At 46.9% G+C, this 27,446-nt stretch overlaps 1 protein-coding gene across 2 annotated transcripts in view; it reads right to left on the reverse strand.

The window, feature by feature from the left end:
- Nucleotides 1–17,491, reverse strand: part of LOC144587591 (uncharacterized) — a 43,156-nt gene extending 25,665 nt beyond the window's left edge. Inside the window, exon 1 of one of the 2 annotated variants that reach the window (XM_078388736.1) lies at nucleotides 17,031–17,491. In XM_078388736.1, the coding sequence (XP_078244862.1) occupies nucleotides 17,031–17,103 (73 nt within the window). In that variant the 5' untranslated portion in view covers nucleotides 17,104–17,491. Of the gene's footprint in view, nucleotides 1–4,935; nucleotides 5,155–17,030 lie in introns of those variants that run through there. The other variant, XM_078388735.1, reaches the window with a different exon arrangement.
- Nucleotides 17,492–27,446: the final 9,955 nt, after the last annotated feature.

Below are 27,446 nucleotides of genomic sequence, written 5' to 3' on the forward strand. Positions count from 1 at the left end.
CTTAGCAAATATTCATGGAGGCCTACCCGGCTTTCTTCCCCGAAGCTCCCAAGAGGAATGGGCACAGTTTCCAGGAAAATCACAAAATCAAGGCACCAGGCTCCCCCTCTAGGCCCATGTGATGATTGAAACAAAAACAGCATATCTTTAGCAAATATTCATGGAGGCTCACCCGGCTTTCTTCCCCGGCCTCCAAGAGGAATGGGCAATGCCTAGGAATGCAAATCAAGGCACCAGGCTCCCCCTCTAGGCCCATGTGATGATTGAAACAAAAACAGCACATTCCTTAGCAAAATATTCATGGAGGCCTACCCGGCTTTCTTCCCCGAAGCCTCCAAGAGGAATGGGCACAGTTTCCAGGAAAATCACAAAATCAAGGCACCAGGCCCCCCCCTCTAGGCCCATGTGATGATTGAAACAAAAACAGCACATTCCTTAGCAAAATATTCATGGAGGCCTACCCGGCTTTCTTCCCCGAAGCCTCCAAGAGGAATGGGCACAGTTTCCAGGAAAATCACAAAATCAAGGCACCGTGCCCCCCCTCTAGGCCCATGTGATGATTGAAACAAAAACAGCACATTCCTTAGCAAAATATTCATGGAGGCCTACCCGGCTTTCTTCCCCGAAGCCTCCAAGAGGAATGGGCACAGTTTCCAGGAAAATCACAAAATCAAGGCACCAGGCTCCCCCCCTCTAGGGTCTATGTGATGATTGAAACAAAAACAGCACATTCCTTAGCAAAATATTCATGGAGGCCTACCCGGCTTTCTTCCCCGAAGCCTCCAAGAGGAATGGGCACAGTTTCCAGGAAAATCACAAAACTGCTGCACCAGGCTCCCCCCCCTCTAGGCCCATGTGATGATTGAAACAAAAACAGCACATTCCTTAGCAAAATATTCATGGAGGCCTACCCGGCTTTCTTCCCCGAAGCCTCCAAGAGGAATGGGCACAGTTTCCAGGAAAATCACAAAATCAAGGCACCAGGCTCCCCCCCTCTAGGCCCATGTGATGATTGAAACAAAAACAGCACATTCCTTAGCAAAATATTCATGGAGGCCTACCCGGCTTTCTTCCCCGAAGCCTCCAAGAGGAATGGGCACAGTTTCCAGGAAAATCACAAAATCAAGGCACCAGGCTCCCCCCCTCTAGGCCCATGTGATGATTGAAACAAAAACAGCACATTCCTTAGCAAAATATTCATGGAGGCCTACCCGGCTTTCTTCCCCGAAGCCTCCAAGAGGAATGGGCACAGTTTCCAGGAAAATCACAAAATCAAGGCACCAGGCTCCCCCCCTCTAGGCCCATGTGATGATGATTGAAACAAAAACAGCACATTCCTTAGCAAAATATTCATGGAGGCCTACCCGGCTTTCTCTTCCCCGAAGCCTCCAAGAGGAATGGGCACAGTTTCCAGGAAAATCACAAAATCAAGGCACCAGGCTCCCCCCCTCTAGGCCCATGTGATGATTGAAACAAAAACAGCACATTCCTTAGCAAAATATTCATGGAGGCCTACCCGGCTTTCTTCCCGAAGCCTCCAAGAGGAATGGGCACAGTTTCCAGGAAAATCACAAAATCAAGGCACCAGGCTCCCCCCCTCTAGGCCCATGTGATGATTGAAACAAAAACAGCACATTCCTTAGCAAAATATTCATGGAGGCCTACCCGGCTTTCTTCCTAAGCCTCCAAGAGGAATGGGCACAGTTTCCAGGAAAATCACAAAATCAAGGCACCAGGCTCCCCCCCTCTAGGCCCATGTGATGATTGAAACAAAAACAGCACATTCCTTAGCAAAATATTCATGGAGGCCTACCCGGCTTTCTTCCCGAAGCCTCCAAGAGGAATGGGCACAGTTTCCAGGAAAATCACAAAATCAAGGCACCAGGCTCCCCCCCTCTAGGCCCATGTGATGATTGAAACAAAAACAGCACATTCCTTAGCAAAATATTCATGGAGGCCTACCCGGCTTTCTTCCCCGAAGCCTCCAAGAGGAATGGGCACAGTTTCCAGGAAAATCACAAAATCAAGGCACCAGGCTCCCCCCCTCTAGGCCCATGTGATGATTGAAACAAAAACAGCACATTCCTTAGCAAAATATCTGTGGAGGCCTACCCGGCTTTCTTCCCCGAAGCCTCCAAGAGGAATGGGCACAGTTTCCAGGAAAATCACAAAATCAAGGCACCAGGCTCCCCCCCTCTAGGCCCATGTGATGATTGAAACAAAAACAGCACATTCCTTAGCAAAATATTCATGGAGGCCTACCCGGCTTTCTTCCCCGAAGCCTCCAAGAGGAATGGGCACAGTTTCCAGGAAAATCACAAAATCAAGGCACCAGGCTCCCCCCCTCTAGGCCCATGTGATGATTGAAACAAAAACAGCACATTCCTTAGCAAAATATTCATGGAGGCCTACCCGGCTTTCTTCCCCGAAGCCTCCAAGAGGAATGGGCACAGTTTCCAGGAAAATCACAAAATCAAGGCACCAGGCTCCCCCCCTCTAGGCCCATGTGATGATTGAAACAAAAACAGCACATTCCTTAGCAAAATATTCATGGAGGCCTACCCGGCTTTCTTCCCCGAAGCCTCCAAGAGGAATGGGCACAGTTTCCAGGAAAATCACAAAATCAAGGCACCAGGCTCCCCCCCTCTAGGCCCATGTGATGATTGAAACAAAAACAGCACATTCCTTAGCAAAATATTCATGGAGGCCTACCCGGCTTTCTTCCCCGAAGCCTCCAAGAGGAATGGGCACAGTTTCCAGGAAAATCACAAAATCAAGGCACCAGGCTCCCCCCCTCTAGGCCCATGTGATGATTGAAACAAAAACAGCACATTCCTTAGCAAAATATTCATGGAGGCCTACCCGGCTTTCTTCCCCGAAGCCTCCAAGAGGAATGGGCACAGTTTCCAGGAAAATCACAAAATCAAGGCACCAGGCTCCCCCCCTCTAGGCCCATGTGATGATTGAAACAAAAACAGCACATTCCTTAGCAAAATATTCATGGAGGCCTACCCGGCTTTCTTCCCCGAAGCCTCCAAGAGGAATGGGCACAGTTTCCAGGAAAATCACAAAATCAAGGCACCAGGCTCCCCCCCCTCTAGGCCCATGTGATGATTGAAACAAAAACAGCACATTCCTTAGCAAAATATTCATGGAGGCCTACCCGGCTTTCTTCCCCGAAGCCTCCAAGAGGAATGGGCACAGTTTCCAGGAAAATCACAAAATCAAGGCACCAGGCTCCCCCCCTCTAGGCCCATGTGATGATTGAAACAAAAACAGCACATTCCTTAGCAAAATATTCATGGAGGCCTACCCGGCTTTCTTCCCCGAAGCCTCCAAGAGGAATGGGCACAGTTTCCAGGAAAATCACAAAATCAAGGCACCAGGCTCCCCCCCTCTAGGCCCATGTGATGATTGAAACAAAAACAGCACATTCCTTAGCAAAATATTCATGGAGGCCTACCCGGCTTTCTTCCCCGAAGCCTCCAAGAGGAATGGGCACAGTTTCCAGGAAAATCACAAAATCAAGGCACCAGGCTCCCCCCCTCTAGGCCCATGTGATGATTGAAACAAAAACAGCACATTCCTTAGCAAAATATTCATGGAGGCCTACCCGGCTTTCTTCCCCGAAGCCTCCAAGAGGAATGGGCACAGTTTCCAGGAAAATCACAAAATCAAGGCACCAGGCTCCCCCCCTCTAGGCCCATGTGATGATTGAAACAAAAACAGCACATTCCTTAGCAAAATATTCATGGAGGCCTACCCGGCTTTCTTCCCCGAAGCCTCCAAGAGGAATGGGCACAGTTTCCAGGAAAATCACAAAATCAAGGCACCAGGCTCCCCCCCTCTAGGCCCATGTGATGATTGAAACAAAAACAGCACATTCCTTAGCAAAATATTCATGGAGGCCTACCCGGCTTTCTTCCCCGAAGCCTCCAAGAGGAATGGGCACAGTTTCCAGGAAATCACAACCAAGGCACCAGGCTCTCTAGGCCCATGGGATGATTGAAACAAAAACAGTACATTCTCTAGCAAAATATTCATGGAGGCCTACCTGGCTTTTCCCGAAGTCGGAGAATGGGCAGGAAATCACAAAATCAAGGCACCAGGCTCCCCCCCTCTAGGCCCATGTGATGATTGAAACAAAAACAGCACATTCCTTAGCAAAATATTCATGGAGGCCTACCCGGCTTTCTTCCCCGAAGCCTCCAAGAGGAATGGGCACAGTTTCCAGGAAAATCACAAAATCAAGGCACCAGGCTCCCCCCCTCTAGGCCCATGTGATGATTGAAACAAAAACAGCACATTCCTTAGCAAAATATTCATGGAGGCCTACCCGGCTTTCTTCCCCGAAGCCTCCAAGAGGAATGGGCACAGTTTCCAGGAAAATCACAAAATCAAGGCACCAGGCTCCCCCCCTCTAGGCCCATGTGATGATTGAAACAAAAACAGCACATTCCTTAGCAAAATATTCATGGAGGCCTACCCGGCTTTCTTCCCCGAAGCCTCCAAGAGGAATGGGCACAGTTTCCAGGAAAATCACAAAATCAAGGCACCAGGCTCCCCCCCTCTAGGCCCATGTGATGATTGAAACAAAAACAGCACATTCCTTAGCAAAATATTCATGGAGGCCTACCCGGCTTTCTTCCCCGAAGCCTCCAAGAGGAATGGGCACAGTTTCCAGGAAAATCACAAAATCAAGGCACCAGGCTCCCCCCCTCTAGGCCCATGTGATGATTGAAACAAAAACAGCACATTCCTTAGCAAAATATTCATGGAGGCCTACCCGGCTTTCTTCCCCGAAGCCTCCAAGAGGAATGGGCACAGTTTCCAGGAAAATCACAAAATCAAGGCACCAGGCTCCCCCCCTCTAGGCCCATGTGATGATTGAAACAAAACAGCACATTCCTTAGCAAAATATTCATGGAGGCCCACCCGGCTTTCTTCCCCGAAGCCTCCAAGAGGAATGGGCACAGTTTCCAGGAAAATCACAAATCAAGGCACCAGGCTCCCCCCCCTCTAGGCCCATGTGATGATTGAAACAAAAACAGCACATTCCTTAGCAAAATATTCATGGAGGCCTACCCGGCTTTCTTCCCCGAAGCCTCCAAGAGGAATGGGCACAGTTTCCAGGAAAATCACAAAATCAAGGCACCAGGCTCCCCCCCTCTAGGCCCATGTGATGATTGAAACAAAAACAGCACATTCCTTAGCAAAATATTCATGGAGGCCTACCCGGCTTTCTTCCCCGAAGCCTCCAAGAGGAATGGGCACAGTTTCCAGGAAAATCACAAAATCAAGGCACCAGGCTCCCCCCCTCTAGGCCCATGTGATGATTGAAACAAAAACAGCACATTCCTTAGCAAAATATTCATGGAGGCCTACCCGGCTTTCTTCCCCGAAGCCTCCAAGAGGAATGGGCAATGCTCTCCAGGAAATCAATGTAACCAAGGCACCAGGCTCTGCAGGGCCCATGTGATGATTGAAACAAAAACAGCACATTCCTTAGCAAAATATTCATGGAGGCCTACCCGCCTTTCCCCGAGCTTCCAAGAGTGAATGGGCACAGTTTCCAGGAAAATCACAAAACTGCTGCACCAGGCTCCCCTCCCTCTAGGCCCATGTGATGATTGAAACAAAAACAGCACATTCCTTAGCAAAATATTCATGGAGGCCTACCCGGCTTTCTTCCCGAAGCCTCCAAGAGGAATGGGCACAGTTTCCAGGAAAATCACAAAATCAAGGCACCAGGCTCCCCCCCTCTAGGCCCATGTGATGATTGAAACAAACAGTAATATTCCTAGCAAATATCTGGTATGGAGGCCTACCCGGCTTTCTTTCCCGAAGCCTCCAAGAGGAATGGGCAGTTTCCAGGAAAATCACAAAATCAAGGCACCATGCCTCTCTAGGCCCATGTGATGATTAAAACAAAACAGCAGACATTCTTAAAGTTAAAATATTCATGGAGGGCCTACCCTGCTTTCTTCCCGAAGCCTCCAAGAGGAATGGGTAATAGTTTCCAGGAAAATCACAAAATCAAGGCACCAGGCTCCCCCCTCTAGGCCCATGTAGATGATTGAAACAAAAACAGCACATTCCTTAGCAAAATATTCATGGAGGCCTACCCGGCTTTCTTCCCCGAAGCCTCCAAGAGGAATGGGCACAGTTTCCAGGAAAATCACAAAATCAAGGCACCAGGCTCTAGGCCCATGTGATGATTGAAACAAAAACAGCACATTCCTTAGCAAAATATTCATGGAGGCCTACCCTGGCTTTCTTCCCCGAAGCCTCCAAGAGGAATGGGCACAGTTTCCAGGAAAATCACAAAATCAAGGCACCAGGTCTCCCCCCCTCTAGGCCCATGTGATGATTGAAACAAAAAACAGCATTCCTTAGCAAATATTCGGCGGAGGCTTCACCTGGCTTTCTTCCCTGAAGCCTCCAAGAGGAATGGGCACAGTTTCCAGGAAAATCACAAAAATCATGCGGTATAATCAGGCTCCCCTCTAGGCCCATGTGATGATTGAAACAAAAACAGTACATTCCTTAGCAAAATATTCATGGAGGCCTACCCGGCTTTCTTCCCCGAAGCCTCCAAGAGGAATGGGCACAGTTTCCAGGAAAATCACAAAATCACAAGGCACCAGGCTCCCCCCCTCTAGGCCCATGTGATGATTGAAATAAAAACAGCACATTCCTTAGCAAAATATTCATGGAGGCCTACCCGGCTTTCTTCCCCGAAGCCTCCAAGAGGAATGGGCACAGTTTCCAGGAAAATCACAAAATCAAGGCACCAGGCTCTAGAATGGCCCATGTGATGATTGAAACAAAAACAGCACATTCCTTAGCAAAATATTCATGGAGGCCTACCCGGCTTTCTTCCCCGAAGCCTCCAAGAGGAATGGGCACAGTTTCCAGGAAAACGCAAATCAAGGCACCAGGCTCCCCCTCTAGGCCCATGTGATGATTGAAACAAAAGCAAACAGCACATTCTTTAGCAAAATATTCATGGAGGCTCACCCGGCTTTCTTCCCCCTAAGCCTCCAAGAGGAATGGGCACAGTTTCCAGGAAAATCACAAAATCAAGGCACCAGGCTCCCCCTCTAGGCCCATGTGATGATTGAAACAAAAACAGCACATTCCTTAAGCAAAATATTCATGGAGGCCTACCCGGCTTTCTTCCCGAAGCCTCCAAGAGGAATGGGCACAGTTTCCAGGAAAATCACAAAATCAAGGCACCAGGCCTCCCCCTCTAGGCCCATGATGATTGAAACAAAAACAGCACATTCCTTAGCAAACATTCAAGGAGGCCTGCCCGGCTTTCTTCCTCGAAGCCTCCAAGAGGAATGGGCACAGTTTCCAGGAAAATCACAAAATCAAGGCACCAGGCTCTAGGCCCATGTGATGATTGAAACAAACAGCACATTCCTTAGCAAAATATTCATGGAGGCCTACCCTGGCTTTCTTCCCGAAGCCTCCAAGAGGAATGGGTAACAGTTTCCAGGAAAATCACGAAAATCAAGGCACCAGGCTCCCCCCCTCTAGGCCCATGTGATGATTGAAACAAAAACAGCACATTCCTTAGCAAAATATTCATGGAGGGCTCACCCAGTTTTCTTCCCCGAAGCCTCCAAGAGGAATGGGCACAGTTTCCAGGAAAATCACAAAATCAAGGCACCAGGTTCTCTCTAGGCCCATGTGATGATTGAAACAAAAACAGCACATTCCTTGTGTGTGTCATTCATGGAGGCCTACCCGCCTTTCTTCCCCGAGCTCCAAGAGGAATGGGCAATGTGCTTCAGGAAAATCACAAAATCAAGGCACCAGGTTTCCTCTAGGTCCATGATGATTGAAACAAAAAACAGCACATTCTTAGCAAAATATTCATGGAGGCTCACCGGCTTTCTTCCCCGAAGCCTCCAAGAGGAATGGGCACAGTTTCCAGGAAAATCAAAAACCAAGGCAACCAGGCTCCCCCCTCCAGGCCCATGTGATGATTGAAATAAAAACAGCACATTCCTTAGCAAAATATTCATGGAGGCTCACCTGGCTTTTCTTCCCTGAAGCCCTCCAAAGAGGAATGGGCACAGTTTCCAGGAAAATCACAAAATCAAGGCACCAGGCTCCCCCAGGGCCCATGTGATGATTGAACAAAAACAGCAGATTCCCCAGTTAAAATATTCATGGAGGCCTACCCAGCTTTCTTCCCTGAAGCCTCCAAGAGGAATGGGCACAGTTTCCAGGAAAATCACAAAATCAAGGCACCAGGCTCCCCTCTAGGGCCCATGTGATTGAAACAAAACAGCACATTCCTTAGCAAAATATTCATGGAGGCCTACCCGGCTTTTCCCGAAGCCTCCAAGAGGAATGGGCACAGTTTCCAGGAAAATCACAAAATCAAGGCACCAGGCCTCCCCCCCCCTCTAGGCCCCATGTGATGATTGAAACAAAAACAGCACATTCCTTAGCAAAATATTCATGGAGTGCCCTACCCGGCTTTCTTCCCCGAAGCCTCCAAGAGGAATGGGCACAGTTTCCAGGAAAATCACAAAATCAAGGCACCAGGCTCCCCCCCTCTAGGCCCATGTGATGATTGAAACAAAAACAGCACATTCCTTAGCAAAATATTCATGGAGGCCTACCCGGCTTTCTTCCCCGAAGCCTCCAAGAGGGAATGGGCACAGTTTCCAGGAAAATCACAAAATCAAGGCACCAGGCTCCCCCCCTCTAGGCCCATGTGATGATTGAAACAAAAACAGCACATTCCTTAGCAAAATATTCATGGAGGCCTACCCCGGCTTTCTTCCCCGAAGCCTCCAAGAGGAATGGGCACAGTTTCCAGGAAAATCACAAAATCAAGGCACCAGGCTCCCCCCCTCTAGGCCCATGTGATGATTGAAACAAAAAACAGCACATTCCTTAGCAAAATATTCATGGAGGCCTACCCCGGCTTTCTTCCCCGAAGCCTCCAAGAGGAATGGGCACAGTTTCCAGGAAAATCACAAAATCAAGGCACCAGGCTCCCCCCCTCTAGGCCCATGTGATGATTGAAACAAAAACAGCACATTCCTTAGCAAAATATTCATGGAGGCCTACCCGGCTTTCTTCCCCGAAGCCTCCAAGAGGAATGGGCACAGTTTCCAGGAAAATCACAAAATCAAGGCACCAGGCTCCCCCCCTCTAGGCCCATGTGATGATTGAAACAAAAACAGCACATTCCTTAGCAAAATATTCATGGAGGCCTACCCGGCTTTCTTCCCCGAAGCCTCCAAGAGGAATGGGCACAGTTTCCAGGAAAATCACAAAATCAAGGCACCAGGCTCCCCCCCCTCTAGGCCCATGTGATGATTGAAACAAAAACAGCACATTCCTTAGCAAAATATTCATGGAGGCCTACCCGGCTTTCTTCCCCGAAGCCTCCAAGAGGAATGGGCACAGTTTCCAGGAAAATCACAAAATCAAGGCACCAGGCTCCCCCCCTCTAGGCCCATGTGATGATTGAAACAAAAACAGCACATTCCTTAGCAAAATATTCATGGAGGCCTACCCGGCTTTCTTCCCCGAAGCCTCCAAGAGGAATGGGCACAGTTTCCAGGAAAATCACAAAATCAAGGCACCAGGCTCCCCCCCTCTAGGCCCATGTGATGATTGAAACAAAAACAGCACATTCCTTAGCAAAATATTCATGGAGGCCTACCCGGCTTTCTTCCCCGAAGCCTCCAAGAGGAATGGGCACAGTTTCCAGGAAAATCACAAAATCAAGGCACCAGGCTCCCCCCCTCTAGGCCCATGTGATGATTGAAACAAAAACAGCACATTCCTTAGCAAAATATTCATGGAGGCCTACCCGGCTTTCTTCCCCGAAGCCTCCAAGAGGAATGGGCACAGTTTCCAGGAAAATCACAAAATCAAGGCACCAGGCTCCCCCCCTCTAGGCCCATGTGATGATTGAAACAAAAACAGCACATTCCTTAGCAAAATATTCATGGAGGCCTACCCGGCTTTCTTCCCCGAAGCCTCCAAGAGGAATGGGCACAGTTTCCAGGAAAATCACAAAATCAAGGCACCAGGCTCCCCCCCTCTAGGCCCATGTGATGATTGAAACAAAAACAGCACATTCCTTAGCAAAATATTCATGGAGGCCTACCCGGCTTTCTTCCCCGAAGCCTCCAAGAGGAATGGGCACAGTTTCCAGGAAAATCACAAAATCAAGGCACCAGGCTCCCCCCCTCTAGGCCCATGTGATGATTGAAACAAAAACAGCACATTCCTTAGCAAAATATTCATGGAGGCCTACCCGGCTTTCTTCCCCGAAGCCTCCAAGAGGAATGGGCACAGTTTCCAGGAAAATCACAAAATCAAGGCACCAGGCTCCCCCCCTCTAGGCCCATGTGATGATTGAAACAAAAACAGCACATTCCTTAGCAAAATATTCATGGAGGCCTACCCGGCTTTCTTCCCCGAAGCCTCCAAGAGGAATGGGCACAGTTTCCAGGAAAATCACAAAATCAAGGCACCAGGCTCCCCCCCTCTAGGCCCATGTGATGATTGAAACAAAAACAGCACATTCCTTAGCAAAATATTCATGGAGGCCTACCCGGCTTTCTTCCCCGAAGCCTCCAAGAGGAATGGGCACAGTTTCCAGGAAAATCACAAAATCAAGGCACCAGGCTCCCCCCCTCTAGGCCCATGTGATGATTGAAACAAAAACAGCACATTCCTTAGCAAAATATTCATGGAGGCCTACCCGGCTTTCTTCCCCGAAGCCTCCAAGAGGAATGGGCACAGTTTCCAGGAAAATCACAAAATCAAGGCACCAGGCTCCCCCCCTCTAGGCCCATGTGATGATTGAAACAAAAACAGCACATTCCTTAGCAAAATATTCATGGAGGCCTACCCGGCTTTCTTCCCCGAAGCCTCCAAGAGGAATGGGCACAGTTTCCAGGAAAATCACAAAATCAAGGCACCAGGCTCCCCCCCTCTAGGCCCATGTGATGATTGAAACAAAAACAGCACATTCCTTAGCAAAATATTCATGGAGGCCTACCCGGCTTTCTTCCCCGAAGCCTCCAAGAGGAATGGGCACAGTTTCCAGGAAAATCACAAAATCAAGGCACCAGGCTCCCCCCCTCTAGGCCCATGTGATGATTGAAACAAAAACAGCACATTCCTTAGCAAAATATTCATGGAGGCCTACCCGGCTTTCTTCCCCGAAGCCTCCAAGAGGAATGGGCACAGTTTCCAGGAAAATCACAAAATCAAGGCACCAGGCTCCCCCCCTCTAGGCCCATGTGATGATTGAAACAAAAACAGCACATTCCTTAGCAAAATATTCATGGAGGCCTACCCGGCTTTCTTCCCCGAAGCCTCCAAGAGGAATGGGCACAGTTTCCAGGAAAATCACAAAATCAAGGCACCAGGCTCCCCCCCTCTAGGCCCATGTGATGATTGAAACAAAAACAGCACATTCCTTAGCAAAATATTCATGGAGGCCTACCCGGCTTTCTTCCCCGAAGCCTCCAAGAGGAATGGGCACAGTTTCCAGGAAAATCACAAAATCAAGGCACCAGGCTCCCCCCCTCTAGGCCCATGTGATGATTGAAACAAAAACAGCACATTCCTTAGCAAAATATTCATGGAGGCCTACCCGGCTTTCTTCCCCGAAGCCTCCAAGAGGAATGGGCACAGTTTCCAGGAAAATCACAAAATCAAGGCACCAGGCTCCCCCCCTCTAGGCCCATGTGATGATTGAAACAAAAACAGCACATTCCTTAGCAAAATATTCATGGAGGCCTACCCGGCTTTCTTCCCCGAAGCCTCCAAGAGGAATGGGCACAGTTTCCAGGAAAATCACAAAATCAAGGCACCAGGCTCCCCCCCTCTAGGCCCATGTGATGATTGAAACAAAAACAGCACATTCCTTAGCAAAATATTCATGGAGGCCTACCCGGCTTTCTTCCCCGAAGCCTCCAAGAGGAATGGGCACAGTTTCCAGGAAAATCACAAAATCAAGGCACCAGGCTCCCCCCCTCTAGGCCCATGTGATGATTGAAACAAAAACAGCACATTCCTTAGCAAAATATTCATGGAGGCCTACCCGGCTTTCTTCCCCGAAGCCTCCAAGAGGAATGGGCACAGTTTCCAGGAAAATCACAAAATCAAGGCACCAGGCTCCCCCCCTCTAGGCCCATGTGATGATTGAAACAAAAACAGCACATTCCTTAGCAAAATATTCATGGAGGCCTACCCGGCTTTCTTCCCCGAAGCCTCCAAGAGGAATGGGCACAGTTTCCAGGAAAATCACAAAATCAAGGCACCAGGCTCCCCCCCTCTAGGCCCATGTGATGATTGAAACAAAAACAGCACATTCCTTAGCAAAATATTCATGGAGGCCTACCCGGCTTTCTTCCCCGAAGCCTCCAAGAGGAATGGGCACAGTTTCCAGGAAAATCACAAAATCAAGGCACCAGGCTCCCCCCCTCTAGGCCCATGTGATGATTGAAACAAAAACAGCACATTCCTTAGCAAAATATTCATGGAGGCCTACCCGGCTTTCTTCCCCGAAGCCTCCAAGAGGAATGGGCACAGTTTCCAGGAAAATCACAAAATCAAGGCACCAGGCTCCCCCCCTCTAGGCCCATGTGATGATTGAAACAAAAACAGCACATTCCTTAGCAAAATATTCATGGAGGCCTACCCGGCTTTCTTCCCCGAAGCCTCCAAGAGGAATGGGCACAGTTTCCAGGAAAATCACAAAATCAAGGCACCAGGCTCCCCCCCTCTAGGCCCATGTGATGATTGAAACAAAAACAGCACATTCCTTAGCAAAATATTCATGGAGGCCTACCCGGCTTTCTTCCCCGAAGCCTCCAAGAGGAATGGGCACAGTTTCCAGGAAAATCACAAAATCAAGGCACCAGGCTCCCCCCCTCTAGGCCCATGTGATGATTGAAACAAAAACAGCACATTCCTTAGCAAAATATTCATGGAGGCCTACCCGGCTTTCTTCCCCGAAGCCTCCAAGAGGAATGGGCACAGTTTCCAGGAAAATCACAAAATCAAGGCACCAGGCTCCCCCCCTCTAGGCCCATGTGATGATTGAAACAAAAACAGCACATTCCTTAGCAAAATATTCATGGAGGCCTACCCGGCTTTCTTCCCCGAAGCCTCCAAGAGGAATGGGCACAGTTTCCAGGAAAATCACAAAATCAAGGCACCAGGCTCCCCCCCTCTAGGCCCATGTGATGATTGAAACAAAAACAGCACATTCCTTAGCAAAATATTCATGGAGGCCTACCCGGCTTTCTTCCCCGAAGCCTCCAAGAGGAATGGGCACAGTTTCCAGGAAAATCACAAAATCAAGGCACCAGGCTCCCCCCCTCTAGGCCCATGTGATGATTGAAACAAAAACAGCACATTCCTTAGCAAAATATTCATGGAGGCCTACCCGGCTTTCTTCCCCGAAGCCTCCAAGAGGAATGGGCACAGTTTCCAGGAAAATCACAAAATCAAGGCACCAGGCTCCCCCCCTCTAGGCCCATGTGATGATTGAAACAAAAACAGCACATTCCTTAGCAAAATATTCATGGAGGCCTACCCGGCTTTCTTCCCCGAAGCCTCCAAGAGGAATGGGCACAGTTTCCAGGAAAATCACAAAATCAAGGCACCAGGCTCCCCCCCTCTAGGCCCATGTGATGATTGAAACAAAAACAGCACATTCCTTAGCAAAATATTCATGGAGGCCTACCCGGCTTTCTTCCCCGAAGCCTCCAAGAGGAATGGGCACAGTTTCCAGGAAAATCACAAAATCAAGGCACCAGGCTCCCCCCCTCTAGGCCCATGTGATGATTGAAACAAAAACAGCACATTCCTTAGCAAAATATTCATGGAGGCCTACCCGGCTTTCTTCCCCGAAGCCTCCAAGAGGAATGGGCACAGTTTCCAGGAAAATCACAAAATCAAGGCACCAGGCTCCCCCCCTCTAGGCCCATGTGATGATTGAAACAAAAACAGCACATTCCTTAGCAAAATATTCATGGAGGCCTACCCGGCTTTCTTCCCCGAAGCCTCCAAGAGGAATGGGCACAGTTTCCAGGAAAATCACAAAATCAAGGCACCAGGCTCCCCCCCTCTAGGCCCATGTGATGATTGAAACAAAAACAGCACATTCCTTAGCAAAATATTCATGGAGGCCTACCCGGCTTTCTTCCCCGAAGCCTCCAAGAGGAATGGGCACAGTTTCCAGGAAAATCACAAAATCAAGGCACCAGGCTCCCCCCCTCTAGGCCCATGTGATGATTGAAACAAAAACAGCACATTCCTTAGCAAAATATTCATGGAGGCCTACCCGGCTTTCTTCCCCGAAGCCTCCAAGAGGAATCAGGTTTGGATCTACTCCAGATATAATCCAGTTTTACCAGACTGACAGACTTGACAAGCACCCTTCTCCTCCTCCTCCTCAGTGGGGGAAGAGCAGCATCAGTAGCTTAGCCTCACTAGCCTGACAACAAAACCTAGGGATCTAATACAAACAAAGGAGAATGGGAAACCCAGGGCATTGTTGCAGGTGATGCAATGCAGCAACATTTCAGAAGCCATACCATACCAACCTGAACACAAATCATCTTGTCTGATTTGGGAAGCTAAGCAGGGTTGGGTCTCCTTTTCCCTTGGATGAGAGACCATGAAGGAACACCAGGAATCTCAAGGTGGGGCTAGGCAAGGATTCTACTTGGAAACATGGAGAACTTCTGCCCATCAGAATGGATACCTCTGGGCTGCATGGACCACTGGTCTGACAGTGTTTATCCAGAACTGCTGGATAGCTCAGCACTGGATAGCTCAGTTTAGGGATCTAGTTGTGGAGTCAGAGGTCAGGGGTTCGATGCCCTCTGTGCCTCCCTGGCAGGAGCTGAATTTCAAGAACCCATAAGGGTCCCTTCCAGCTCTGCAGTTCTAAGATTAAAATTAGTAGTAGCAGTCATTGTAGCACAGCTTCCTGTGTTCCTAAACTAACTGATCTGTGCATCGGTGGAAGACTGCGTGGGATCTCTCCCTAAACAGCTTTGAAACGTTATCTTCTTGGACTAGAAATCCCAGAATTCACTAACCAGTGGCCACCTTGAGATTTCCAGTTTTTTAAAAAAGAGCATGCCAGCTGGATCTGGCAACAGCAGCCAGCTTTTTGGAATGAAAAAAAAAATACTCTTCAAACGACATATTTAGCTGTGAGGTAAAGTGCCTTCAATGAGCCCACCCTTTTGCTACTTTCACATCACCAAGGTCAACCTCAGGAGTGGGAACTACATATATCTCCCCTTGCAAATATCACTGAACTACAGTTCCTATATCTCTGATCACTGGCCATGCTGGTGGAGATGGATGGAGACCATCTACATCTGAAGAGCAGCGGGTGGCCTGCTTCTGCCTTCTGAAGGTCATCCTCCTTCTAGGCTCTACCCTCAGTACATCTGTTCAAAAGACAAGTACAAGGGAACTGAAAAGTGTTGCCCCATGCCATCGCTTGTGCCACTCCTGCCATGTTGGGAAGGGCAGGTGAACAGGCAACGACCAGCAAGGAGTAGTGGCAGAATCTGTAGTCTCAAGAGGGCTGCAAGGGGTCCTTTGCAAACATGTAGGTCCTGACAGGTTCCAAAGGATGTTGACTAGGCCCAAGTCTTATCTACAACTCTAATGTCTTCTTCCCACAAGATTTCTAATAAGATTTTAGCCGTCTCCCATTCCATGTCCCAATCAAACTAACAGTCAGTTCTTGTGGAGATTTTGGGCTATTTCGCTGTGTTCTGGAGGTTTTTCTTTCTAACCAGTCTCTGCAGCCGGCATCTTCAGAGGACAGGAGCTAGAACTCTGTCTGTGTTCTGGTCTAGTGTGGCGGATTGTTGAGTATATGTAGCTGTGGGATCAGGTGTTGTTGTGTGTGTTTTTTTTCCAGATTGGATGTTTTCTGTGATTAGGGTGTTTAAAAACACCAGCCACACAGACTGGCAAAACGTTAGGAAGAAAAACCTCCAGAACACAGCCAAACAGCCCCCAAAAAACCACAACAACCATCGGATCCCGGCCATGAAAGCCTTCGAGAACACAAACCAACAGTCCATTGCACAGCCCACACAGACAAGCACCACATTTTGCTGTTTGAAGAAGCACTGTCAAAATAAAAAATCATAGGAGCCCCTGCCTTGGTGTGTTGGCTATTAGAACAAAAACAACAGAGCTCTGTGGCATGATTATATTTTATCTGACACAAGCTTTCATGGGCTGTAGCTTGCTTGTTCAGATACATGCTACCATCCGTGAATGCTTGCCCAAAATAAAACATGTTATTTTGTAGCCCCATATTTTTTTACTGAAATCATACAAGAGCAACAGCAGAGAGTGATTCCTACCAAAGAGTTTAAAAGCATGAAATTCACTGGATACCTTTAAACACATCCGCATCTGTCAGCTTATGCTATTTGGCAAATGACTATTACTTGGGATGGAAAAAGACATTTCTCTAAGAATAAACAATTTTTCTCATTTCTCTGACCCAGTGAAACACTTTCAGGTTTCGTGAGCTATCTAACGCCAGATTTCAGCATGCCAGCTGTTCTTCAATGTGATGCTGAAGGATGCTGATCAGGCATGCCTAAACCAGCCTTTTTTCAACCAGGTACCTTGTTTGTTGAACTACAACTCCCAGAATCATCTAGCTGGCATCAGCTTAGGGAAGACAACGCTAAACCTCAGGCTGTGAGCCATTCAGAGTGGGGATACTAGTTATTAGGATTCTGTGTTATTGAGCATTCCTTCAATCGTCCCTACCAGGCCCTTCAGGAACAGGAGACTGGGCTGAACAGGGTTTTATTTTATTTACACGACAGAGCTGTTCTTAGATGTTATCAGTGACATGCCACAGGCCTGCTACTAAATTAGCTCCAGCTGTCCTAATAAATGCATCCTTTGTCTAGGCTGGAGGCTCATTCTTAATTTACACACTCTTCTCTGAATTAAACTTGTCTTTTTCCTACCTGAAAGGAGAGTCATAGCGAAGATCAAGGCAAAATTCACCCTCAGGGGCATTCTGCCCGAGCTGAGTTTCATCTTTTTGGCTTCTGGATCCCACTTCCTCTGTTTCAGGAGGACTGGCTCCACACACAACCAAACTGTTCCAGATGCTCTGAAGGGGACAGTTTATATCCTTGACTTGAGATAAAGGGTTGGGTTTCCCAGATTCCCAGGGTGTGGTGCTTTGCTCTCACCTCAATGGGAGTGTCTTTCTGGATATTTCACCAGAGCACATGCAATGCTTGGAGGGCACCCTCCCACTGGGAACAATTTCCCAAAAGCCAGTTGGAATGATGAAAGGGGCTGTGGCCCATAGATTTTTCCTTCCCAGCTGAGGGAAAGGTATAACAAGACACAATTGTTCCAATCCTACAATCGCCACACCTCTCCCACATCTCTTCTCTCATGCTAGAGATTATAGCCTGACTCATTTTATATTGGGTTCTTAAAATAGCACATTAAATTATTTCACGTGGGACTGTAAACAGTTTTCGTCTAAAGATTTTTGAGAGAGCATATTCCTACAAGTGGGTCACCTTCAAATGACCAACCAGACTTTATATCCAATTTCCCGTCACCTTCACCTGTAAGCAGACAAGAACAATACAGTATTACATTGCTTTGTGGATTTTGCTGTCGCCATGGAAACTGAAGCAGCAGGTGTTAAGAGGTAGCGATGGGCACAAGCTGCTGATTTGGTGGCTTGTGATGGTCTGGCAGATGGCTAAACGAATGGTCCATGATTCAGTGCCCTGTCCCTTCCAGTGGGCACCCACTCAGAAGCAGTGTCCTGACTTCCCTGCCCTGCCTCCTCTGGGTGCTGGCTCTGAGTGGGCACCTAACAGAGGGGGCAGGGTGCCAAACCATGGAACGCCTATTCGGCCATCCACCAAACCGACATGAACTACCAAGGCAGCAGTTCATGCCCACCTCTTGTAAGAAGAGCCTTAAAGGATCAGACCAAAAGCCTATGTAGCCCAGCTTTTCCACAGCGGTCAGTAACACACAGTTCCACTTACAGGGGAGGGCAAGGGAGGGAAAGAGTATGCAGCGGTTAAGCCTCAACACTGTTGGGAGTGATGGGGTGTAACTCAGTTCATCTCAAAAAGATCCATGTCTTTCCATGGTTAAGAAGAGAGAAAGAGAGATGACGACCATCCTTTATTTGCTTGGATCTGTCTGTCCTTCCATCAGCCTTAGAGCTCATCCTCACGGCGATGCTATCTCCACAGCCTGGAGTTTTTCTAGGCTAGTGGTTCCCAAACTTGGCTAGCCCAGGTGTTTTTGTCCGCAACACCCAGAAACTTCAGCCAGTACAGCTGGTGGTTAAGGCTTCTGGGAATTTTAGTCTAAGAACACATCAGTTATCAAAGTTTGGGAACCAGTCTTCTAGGGCCATTCTGAGGTTTGTTGTTTTTTTTAATGCAGATTTGAATACATCATTCTGGTCTTTCCATCCAGCAATGGGGAGAGAATTCATTGCTGGATGTACTGGGATACACTGAGTTGTCTCAGTCTCACCTGTCAACCCACATCTAGAATTGCTCCCTGATGGTTCACCCACAACACAAACTGCCCTCCCAATTTGCCCGTCTTCTTGGTCGTCTCCCCATCTATTTCACTTTTTCCTCCTTTCCTTCCTTGTTTTACCTGTCCAAAAGTATGAAGAGGTGGAGAGTGGCTAGCAGAAAAACACCTACAAGGAAACATCAGCCGTTGAAACACACCTACAAAGTGTGTGGGTCAGCACAGAACACACTGCAGTGCTAGGGTCCAAATAAGCAGATCCTGAACTGGAGCAAATTGGTGCAAAGCAAAAGAAAAATATGTTAACACTTGGCAGTGGTGTAAAAAAGGCTAGAAAGCTTTTTGTTTGTTTGTTTGTTTGTTTTTGTTTTGCTCCTGTTTTGACACGTTGAAAAGTTTTAGCCTTGTGCTGTATGAATGCTGGGATGCAGCACCATCATGGGTGCAAGGAAAGTTGAACGAAACTCAAGGCTGTGAAGGAGCTCTTAAATAGTTATTCTTGGAAATGCTGGTGCCTCTTCCTTCTTTCTCGTGGTCCTTTGCTTCTTCCTCCATCTTCCCTTTGTCCTCTAGAGCTGAAAGGGGCAGCCATGACTCCTGACATGCTCAACAAAGGGTGCAATCAGACAACAGGAACGCAACATGTGCGATTACACACAGGGATCTTTCTTGGTCAATTCACTGGGAGTTATCTCCCTTAAATCAACCTTCCATTGGTCAGGGAATAACTCCAGCCCAGCCCCAAAAGGTAGTAGCCCTACTGTTGGACTAAAAAGTCCAGCTTGGGCATGGGTTGTATTTCAGTTGGAGCACAATTACCTGTCCATCATATGATTGCCAAGAAATAATTTGCACCAGATTGCAGCACAGGCCATGTGATTGCACTCATAGTTTGCCTAATTGGATCCTCACAGACACAGCAGGGGAAAAATAATATAGCTGCACAAACATCTTCCTTAAGCAGATGAACCCAAGAATGCAATGTTCTTAGCGGGCAAACAGGGCTCTTAGCTTCTAGAAGCTGAATCCTGATCCCCTCAGCCTGATTCTCACAACCTAACAATAAGTGATGGTGGAAAGTTTTATTTTGCCACAAGCGTTCATGTATTTGCTTAAGTGGGGTGGAGTCTGCAGAAGATCATGCCAGATAAATTTGTTAGTCCTTAATGGGCTAAAAGACCTTCTCGTGGTTGTCTTCAGCTATTTCATCACTGCTGTCTTCTTGTAATACGTACATAGAATGAAGGGAATTAGATATGGCTAAAGGTGGATGGTTGGGGACGTGGTGGCGCTGTGGGCTAAACCGCAGAAGCCTGTGCTGCAGGGTCAGAAGACCAAGCAGTCGTAAGATCGAATCCACACGACGGAATGAGCGCCCGTCACTTGTCCCAGCTCCTGCCAACCTAGCGGTTCGAAAGCATGCAAATACGAGTAGATTAATAGGGACCACCTCGGTGGGAAGGTAACAGCATTCCGTGTCTAAGTCGCACTGGCCATGTGACCACGGAAGATTGTCTTCGGACAAAACGCTGGCTCTATGGCTTGGAAACGGGGATGAGCACCGCCCCCTAGAGTCGGGCACGACTGGACAAAAATTGTCAAGGGGAACCTTTACCTTTTACCTAAAGGTGGATGGAACACAACTGGGAAGTGATAATCTGACTTTGGGTTCACACCCTCTACTATCACAGCCTAATTATTGATATAATAATTAGACTGTAAGCTTCCAGGTAGGGCTGTGTTTTTTCAATCAATGGAAACAACCTACTTTGTTTCAGATACTTGGCAACTACCAGTATCGTGGGTGCAAGGAAAGTTGAATGGTGGCGAAATGGATATGGAGGCACTTGTTCCGTGACAAGCAAATAATTAATTTGTTGTATAACAGTGGGCAAGGCAAACAAATAGAAGTTCTCTGTTCAGCTCGGGGGCAGTACTTTGGTGCCCAGATTGTCACCATCAGCTCCTGCATCTGAGTCTTTAACAGTAGACATCAGCACTGCAGGACATAGTGACTTTCTCAACACCATGTATCAGTTTATCTGCTGATGTGACAATGGCTTCCCAAGTTTGGAAAAATTATTTTTTTGGGCTACATCTTACCAATATGGTCATTACCAAAAAGGGGAGAGGCACAGGATTTGACTAAACTCTACATCTGCTAGTTTTTTCTGGAGATGTAAAAATGAAAACAATCAGAGTTGAAACTAAACAGCAATGCAGTTCCCTCCACCAAGAGGAGAAGAAGCAAGTGACTGTTGCGCCCAAAGGCCCACGGGCAAATTCAAGAACCCTGTTCTCTCTTCTTCACGCTTCTTATGGACTGGATTGATCTTCAGACAAATAATGCCTCTGAACACAAGACATGTCATCTATAAGCAGGACACTTGGTCAACCTAATAGAGAGTTAACTTTTTTTCTGACTCTGGTGCTGAGCCAAAAGGCTAATTGAACTTCCATCAGAAACTATCATGTGGTTCTCATCACCGCAGATAAAGTGTGCCTTTGTTTCTAAGTCGTAAATGTCATCATCATAGGCATCCTTCAGTCTTGAGAGACTATGGTATCGTGCTCTGCATGGAGGACTTGGAACAGCGTCTAGTGTGGCTGAGAAGGCCAATTCGAGAGTGACAATCCCTTCTACACTCAAGACAAATACCATATGTCTCCTGTCCAGCTCCCTGATTTTGCTGCTTTCGTGACTGCCTCTTTGCCTCAGCCTGCTGGACAAGGGTCTTTTCAAATTGGGAGAGGCCGTGATGCACCACATGCCTCCAGGCTGAACGCTCAGATGTCAGGGTTTCCCATCTGTTGAGATCCATTTCCAAGGCCTTCATAAATGTACCAACTCACAAAACTATGCCTTACTGAGGAGGAGCCATATAGTTAAGTTTCAGCATATGGAAGGTCCCAAACTCAATCCCTGACATCTCTGCTTAAAGATGGCTTCCGAAGTCACTTTAAAGCTAGCCCCAGCCACAGTAATGGTCTGTATTGGGGGATGTGACTAAAGGATTGTAGATCTAAGGTAGGAATGAGGAGAAGGTACACTGTAGAACACCAACAAGGCTTTGGTGGACTATTGAACCCCTGTTAGTAGCCAGAGTTCTTGCAGGGAACCTGTAGTGGTTTATGGTCCGTCCCAAGGCTTTTCATGCGTACTTAAGTGAATGCTTAAGATCCCTCCATAAATACGTGATCAGAGTTTGGAAAAGTTACTTCTTTAGACTACAACACCCAGAATCTTCCAGACAATTCAGCCATGCTTGACAAGAATATCTAGAAGTTGTTACTCTCTGTCCGAACGCCCTAGCATCCTTTAGGGGAGCTGGTCGTCACACACACACCCAAAAAAAGTCACTTTTCTAAATTATACATATCTTCTGCTTTCACTGTGAAGAGATGCTGATGTATCATTCAGATTTTTTTGGACCGCAATCCACATATTTGTCTAATGATTCCCCAGGCAGAATTCTGGGAGTTCCAGTTCAGAAACCCATGCATTCAGGCACTGATATTTCACTCACCTGGAACAGGGCTCGTCTTGGACCCTCCAAGTACAAAAATGGAAGGTGCTGCAGTGCTTACTGGGAGTTGTAGTTCCACTGCCATTCCAGCTCTATAAGATTAAATGTAAATGTTGATTTATTCATAGATTTGATAAAATCAAATAAGCATGAGTAGGATTGTAGCCTTAAGAGCACATATTTTCATAGAACACAACTTGGTTCAACTGACTTCCAACTGAGGGGGGGGTCACCGAAGGAGAAATTAACTCAGAAAATATAAATTATGATTGCCACAGATCTATTTCCTGCATGTGTTGTCAAGAAATCCACCTCTGTGACCCAGGACATTCCTGTATTGGCAGCTGAGTGTATACCACTGGCTCCTTCGGCAATCCTTTTCGTGAAGACTGTGTCTTCATTTGTCTAGATCAATAATTGTGGAGTGTGTCAAGGAGGATCTCAGGCTCAAGCTGATGACAGAACCTCTCACTCCAGCTTTGAAGCCTACATGGTATAACCAGAATATCTAACAAGAGGAATGCAGAACACGTGGGAGGGCCAGGATGTGTTCCAGCATGCCAGCTATTTGAGGCCCATTCTGCATCCTTGTCCTCCTTAGCAGACATAATGTGAGTTGCTGTTGTTTAGTCATTAAGTCATGTCCGACTCTTCGTGACCCCATGGACCAGAGCATGCCAGGCCCTCCTGTCTTCCACTGCCTCCCGGAGTTGGATCAAATCCATGTTGGTCGCTTCAATGACACTGTCCAGCCATCTCATCCTCTGTCGTCCCCTTCTCCTCTTGCCTTCACGCTTTCCTAACATCAGGGTACTTTCCAGGGAGTCTTCTCTTCTCATGAGATGGCCAAAGTACTGGAGCCTCAGCTTCAGAATCTGTCCTTCCAGTGAGCACTCAGGGTTGATTTCCTTCAGAATGGATAGGTTTGTTCTCCTTGCAGTCCAGGGGACTCTCAAGAGCCTCCTCCAGCACCACAATTCAAAGGCATCAATTCTTCTTTATGGTCCAGCTCTCACTTCCATACATCGCTATTAGAAAAACCATAGTTTTGACGATGTGGACCTTTGTGAGTAAATACTGGCAATTCACTTCCACCCCAAGGCTGTTCACAGACCCTTGAAAAGGCAAGAAGATTCTCTACATCTACCTCTTGGGAAAGTGGTACTAAAAGTGATACTACAGAGATCAAAATGAAAGTGAGTCAAGGGGGGAATTGGCAGCTTTGGGGAAGACAAGAAGAGCAAGATCTGACTCACAAATGCCTTACACTTTTTCTCAGTTGTTACAATTGTTATCCCTTGTCACGCGCTGCTCACAACATAACGTCTACGATAGCAACTCTAGACAAGCATAAAGGGTAAGGGTTATCCACCTACTTCTGGGTAAATCGTACAGCTGTCTTACACTGTGTGAGACTAAAGGGAGACTGTGAGCGTACCTCCACTTCCCAGTTACAAGGATCTAACAATTCTCAAACTGCTGTGGTTTCATCCTATAAAGGATCATGGGATTCGTAGATTGGAATTCTCCACTGGAGAAGTTTAGTGCATTCCTTTGAAGTAAAGCAGAGAATTCTAAGTGCCTCACTAAACTACAAATCCCAGGATCTTGTAAGATGGCCACCACAGTGGCATAGTCAGTGCCAAGCGAGTACCTGATTGCCGACTAGGAAGTCACCATGGCACAGACTGCTGATATCAGTAGATGTGGCTGTCTGGTCAACACCAGGGATGGGGGCTCACAAGTCAAGACTTGCTCTTGAATCTGACTCAAGTCACGCTGGTGAATTGACTTGAGGGTTTCAGGGGGGATTTGAAACTTGACTTGTGACTTAGACCCAAGTCTCTATGGTCCTTGCCTGCAGCTGCCGCCTGCCACCATCTTCACAGGCAGCAGGCCCAGCTTCCCTTCCAAGAACCGAGAAGGGAACTTAGCCTTGCTGGCTCTCTGCATGTGCCAGCCTATCAGCTGGGCAGGGCATGAACACTCTGAGTCCCGAGTCCCAAACCTATGTGGGGCCAAAGATTCAGCGATTTGGACTTAAGTGCCAAAGACTCACGCTCGGACTTGAGACTCAGATCCAAAGACTTGCTGACATTCCTGGTCAACAGCCCCACTGCTTCTAGACCCCCCCCCCCCCAGATTGAGAGCAGGAGCTCCCTTTTCCTCTTCACGCGCACACCCCACAACAGCAAGTGACTCTTTCATGCACTGAACTAAGCACCTCACAAATTGGCCACAATCAGTGATACCACGGTTATTGAAGACACACAGAAGGTGAGACAGAAATCCTCTATCTATCTATCTACCGTATTTTTCACTCCATAAGACGCACCTTTCCATAAGACACACCAATTTTTTAGGAGAAGAAAATATAATCTGTTTTCTTCGCACAGACTTTCCACCCCCCTGTTTTGTGGAGAAAAAGTGCGTCTTATGGTGCCAAAAATATGGTATCTATCTATCTATCTATCTATCTATCTATCTATCTATCTATCTATCTATCTATCTATCTATCTATCTATCTATCTATCTATCTATCTATCTATCTACCTACCTACCTACCTACCTACCTACCTACCTACCTACCTACCTACCTACCTACCTACCTACCTACCTATCTATCTATCTATCTATCTATCTATCTATCTATCTATCTATCTATCTGACTCATATGTAGAAAAGGGTTCCTGTGTCCTTCTCAGGTGTGGGTGGTCTTGTGGGATGGATCCATAAGAATAGGATAAGCAGGGCGGGACAAAGACACTCTACCAGCTAAATCAAAGGACAAAGTACATACATTCTTTGATCCAAAGCTGACTGGACTGGAAACTGAATCCAACTTCAAAATTGGCAATGGAAGAACCAGCTGGTGTTTGCCAGGGTATGTGGCAAACACAACTCTGTCCTCCAACACCACATGGGAACCCCTGCCCCTCCCAGCGTTTTGCTGCCTGAGGCAGATACCTCACTGTATTTACTGGCAAGGCCAGCCTTGAGGACAAACATGGCCTCTCATATTCTGACTACAAATTCCACTCTCAGATTTGACAACGCATGTCAGAATTGAGCAACATTGACTTTCATTCCAGTTGCAATAGACCGTGAATTTAAATACTCTAAGGACATGAGTGTTTTATTTTTACCAAAATCTAGCACATGAGTGGGAGAGTTATATTCACAAGCCTAGAACCATTTATTCAAAATACGCATTGCCTGTACTGCCTAGATGTATGTTTTATGGGCCATCAGGTCAATTCTGACTTACAATGATCCTTTTCAGGGTTTTCTAGTTAGAGAGTACTCAGAAGTGATTTACCATTTCCTTCTTCCGGCGCAGCTTGCCCATGACAACACAAGATGGCTGTTATCAAAGGACGCTTTGAATCAGAGATGAGCACGAACCGCCAGTTCGGTGATTTGTGCCAGTTCATTTCTCAGCTGAGTTTGGCATTTCCCAGCCCCACCTCCTGCAGCATATCCCTAGTCAGAGGTGGCGGGGCAGGGAAGCCGGGGCACTGCCTTTTGAGTGGGCAGACACTGGGGCTGGGAGGTGCCAAACGCCTATTTGGCTGAAAAACGAACTGGCACGAAATGCCAAACCATTGTTTCGTGCCCATCTCTATTCTGAATGTGTTTTTGGTACTGCTTTTGTTTACTGTCTTTTAGTGTGCCATTAGTTTGCTCCATTTTTAGTATTCGTATACGTACTTACTGTTTTTAGCTTTACATATTCTCTTTTAACAATGTAAGCCGCCTTCTTAAGGAGAAAGGCAGGATCAAACTAGTTTAAATAAATAAATACCCAGCTCCGGCCCTGATGTGAACAATCATTTCCATGTGTTCTCTCTTTTCTGGTTTATTGCACAGAGATTGTCCCCTCTTGGGTATTTATTTCATAATTAATTACGCTGTTCCTTAACATTATGTAAATGTACCATGGCATGACTAAAGTGAGATTACACAGCTGAATGTAGAGCCAGGAAGATGATGGCGACACATACCCATTTCATTTATTCTTCCTTGAAGACCTGTCAGTTGCATCCGCATCTTATTATGCAAAGTGACGAGTAAATGCTTATTATTTAACTACAAAACATTCCCGTCAATTCCTGCTCACAACCTTATTTCTCCATCACCCTACGCAGGTATAAAAGAATAGTCTTCCCTGTTTTCCCATTGTTGCCTCCATCTTTTTTTCTTCCAGATGGACAACTCCTCATGCTGCCAATCAAAAGATATTGTGCAGCTATTGTGTCTTTCCCTCCTTAGAGTGTTTATCTGACAGAGAACTTCTTCTGCTAGCAATTAGAAAGCATTGTGCTACTCTTCTGTTGCTCCCTCCCCCCAATTGATTTTTCTGTATTGAGGAACAAGGCAGAAGCAGAAAGAACAAAGGGCAGTTATGCATATAAGGCCACATAATGTGAAACCCTTGCAAAATTAGCAGCCTAACTGGTAATTAACTGGTAACTTTCTTTTGAATTTTCACAATGCATTATTTATCAGATGACCTCTCAAAGAGATCTTGGAAGTAACTTTTATCCCATCATTAGCTACATTTTAGATAATGAGCAACGGAGTTTATAGTTGCAAGGTTACTTTTCATATGCAATGAACAGTAAAGAGTCTTCAATGTAATGAGTAAACCCATTCGCTTTTTAACATTACTTCTAAAAGGCATTTTAAAAAGCATTTTGACAAGAATTCTACAGGTTTAATGCAAGTCTCTTACCAATCCTAAAGTGACACAGAAAGTATTCTTTAGTGTGTATTTCGTGTTTTTATATTTCCAAGGTACAGTATTAAAACTGGTCCCTAGGGGGGATCGGAGAGTATTTCTCTGTTTTTTCCGGGTTGTTTGCTTAGGACAATGCAACAAATTAACAACCCACAGCACAACAAATCCCTTGCAGCCTGCACAATATAGCAATAAAGACTGCCAAAAAGTAATAAATCATCCAAGGATTTCCTTTGAAAATGTAATGTTGCAAGTTCAGCTCTGAAGGAAGTCAGGAAGCTTAGCACAGGAGCAAAGCTGCTGGGTTTGAAAAGGTTACCCCAGGTGCAGCTGCACAAATCACCAGTTAATTTCTAATCCTGTTCCAGGCGCCCATGAGCCAATCTTTAAACCTGAATGCCTTAAAACCAGCTTAATTGAAGGGCTGGTGGTCCTGCATGTTCTTGCCTAATTGCTAAGGTCAACATCCTGGAGTCTTCCCTGGGTTGGCACCACCCACAATAGAATGACAGGATCCACTAAAGCAGTGGTCCCCAACCTTGGGCCTCCAGATGTTCTTGGACTGCAACTCCCAGAAGCCTTCA

This window comes from Pogona vitticeps, chromosome 2, assembly GCF_051106095.1.
Source record: "Pogona vitticeps strain Pit_001003342236 chromosome 2, PviZW2.1, whole genome shotgun sequence".
In the NCBI taxonomy this organism is placed as follows: domain Eukaryota; kingdom Metazoa; phylum Chordata; class Lepidosauria; order Squamata; family Agamidae; genus Pogona; species Pogona vitticeps.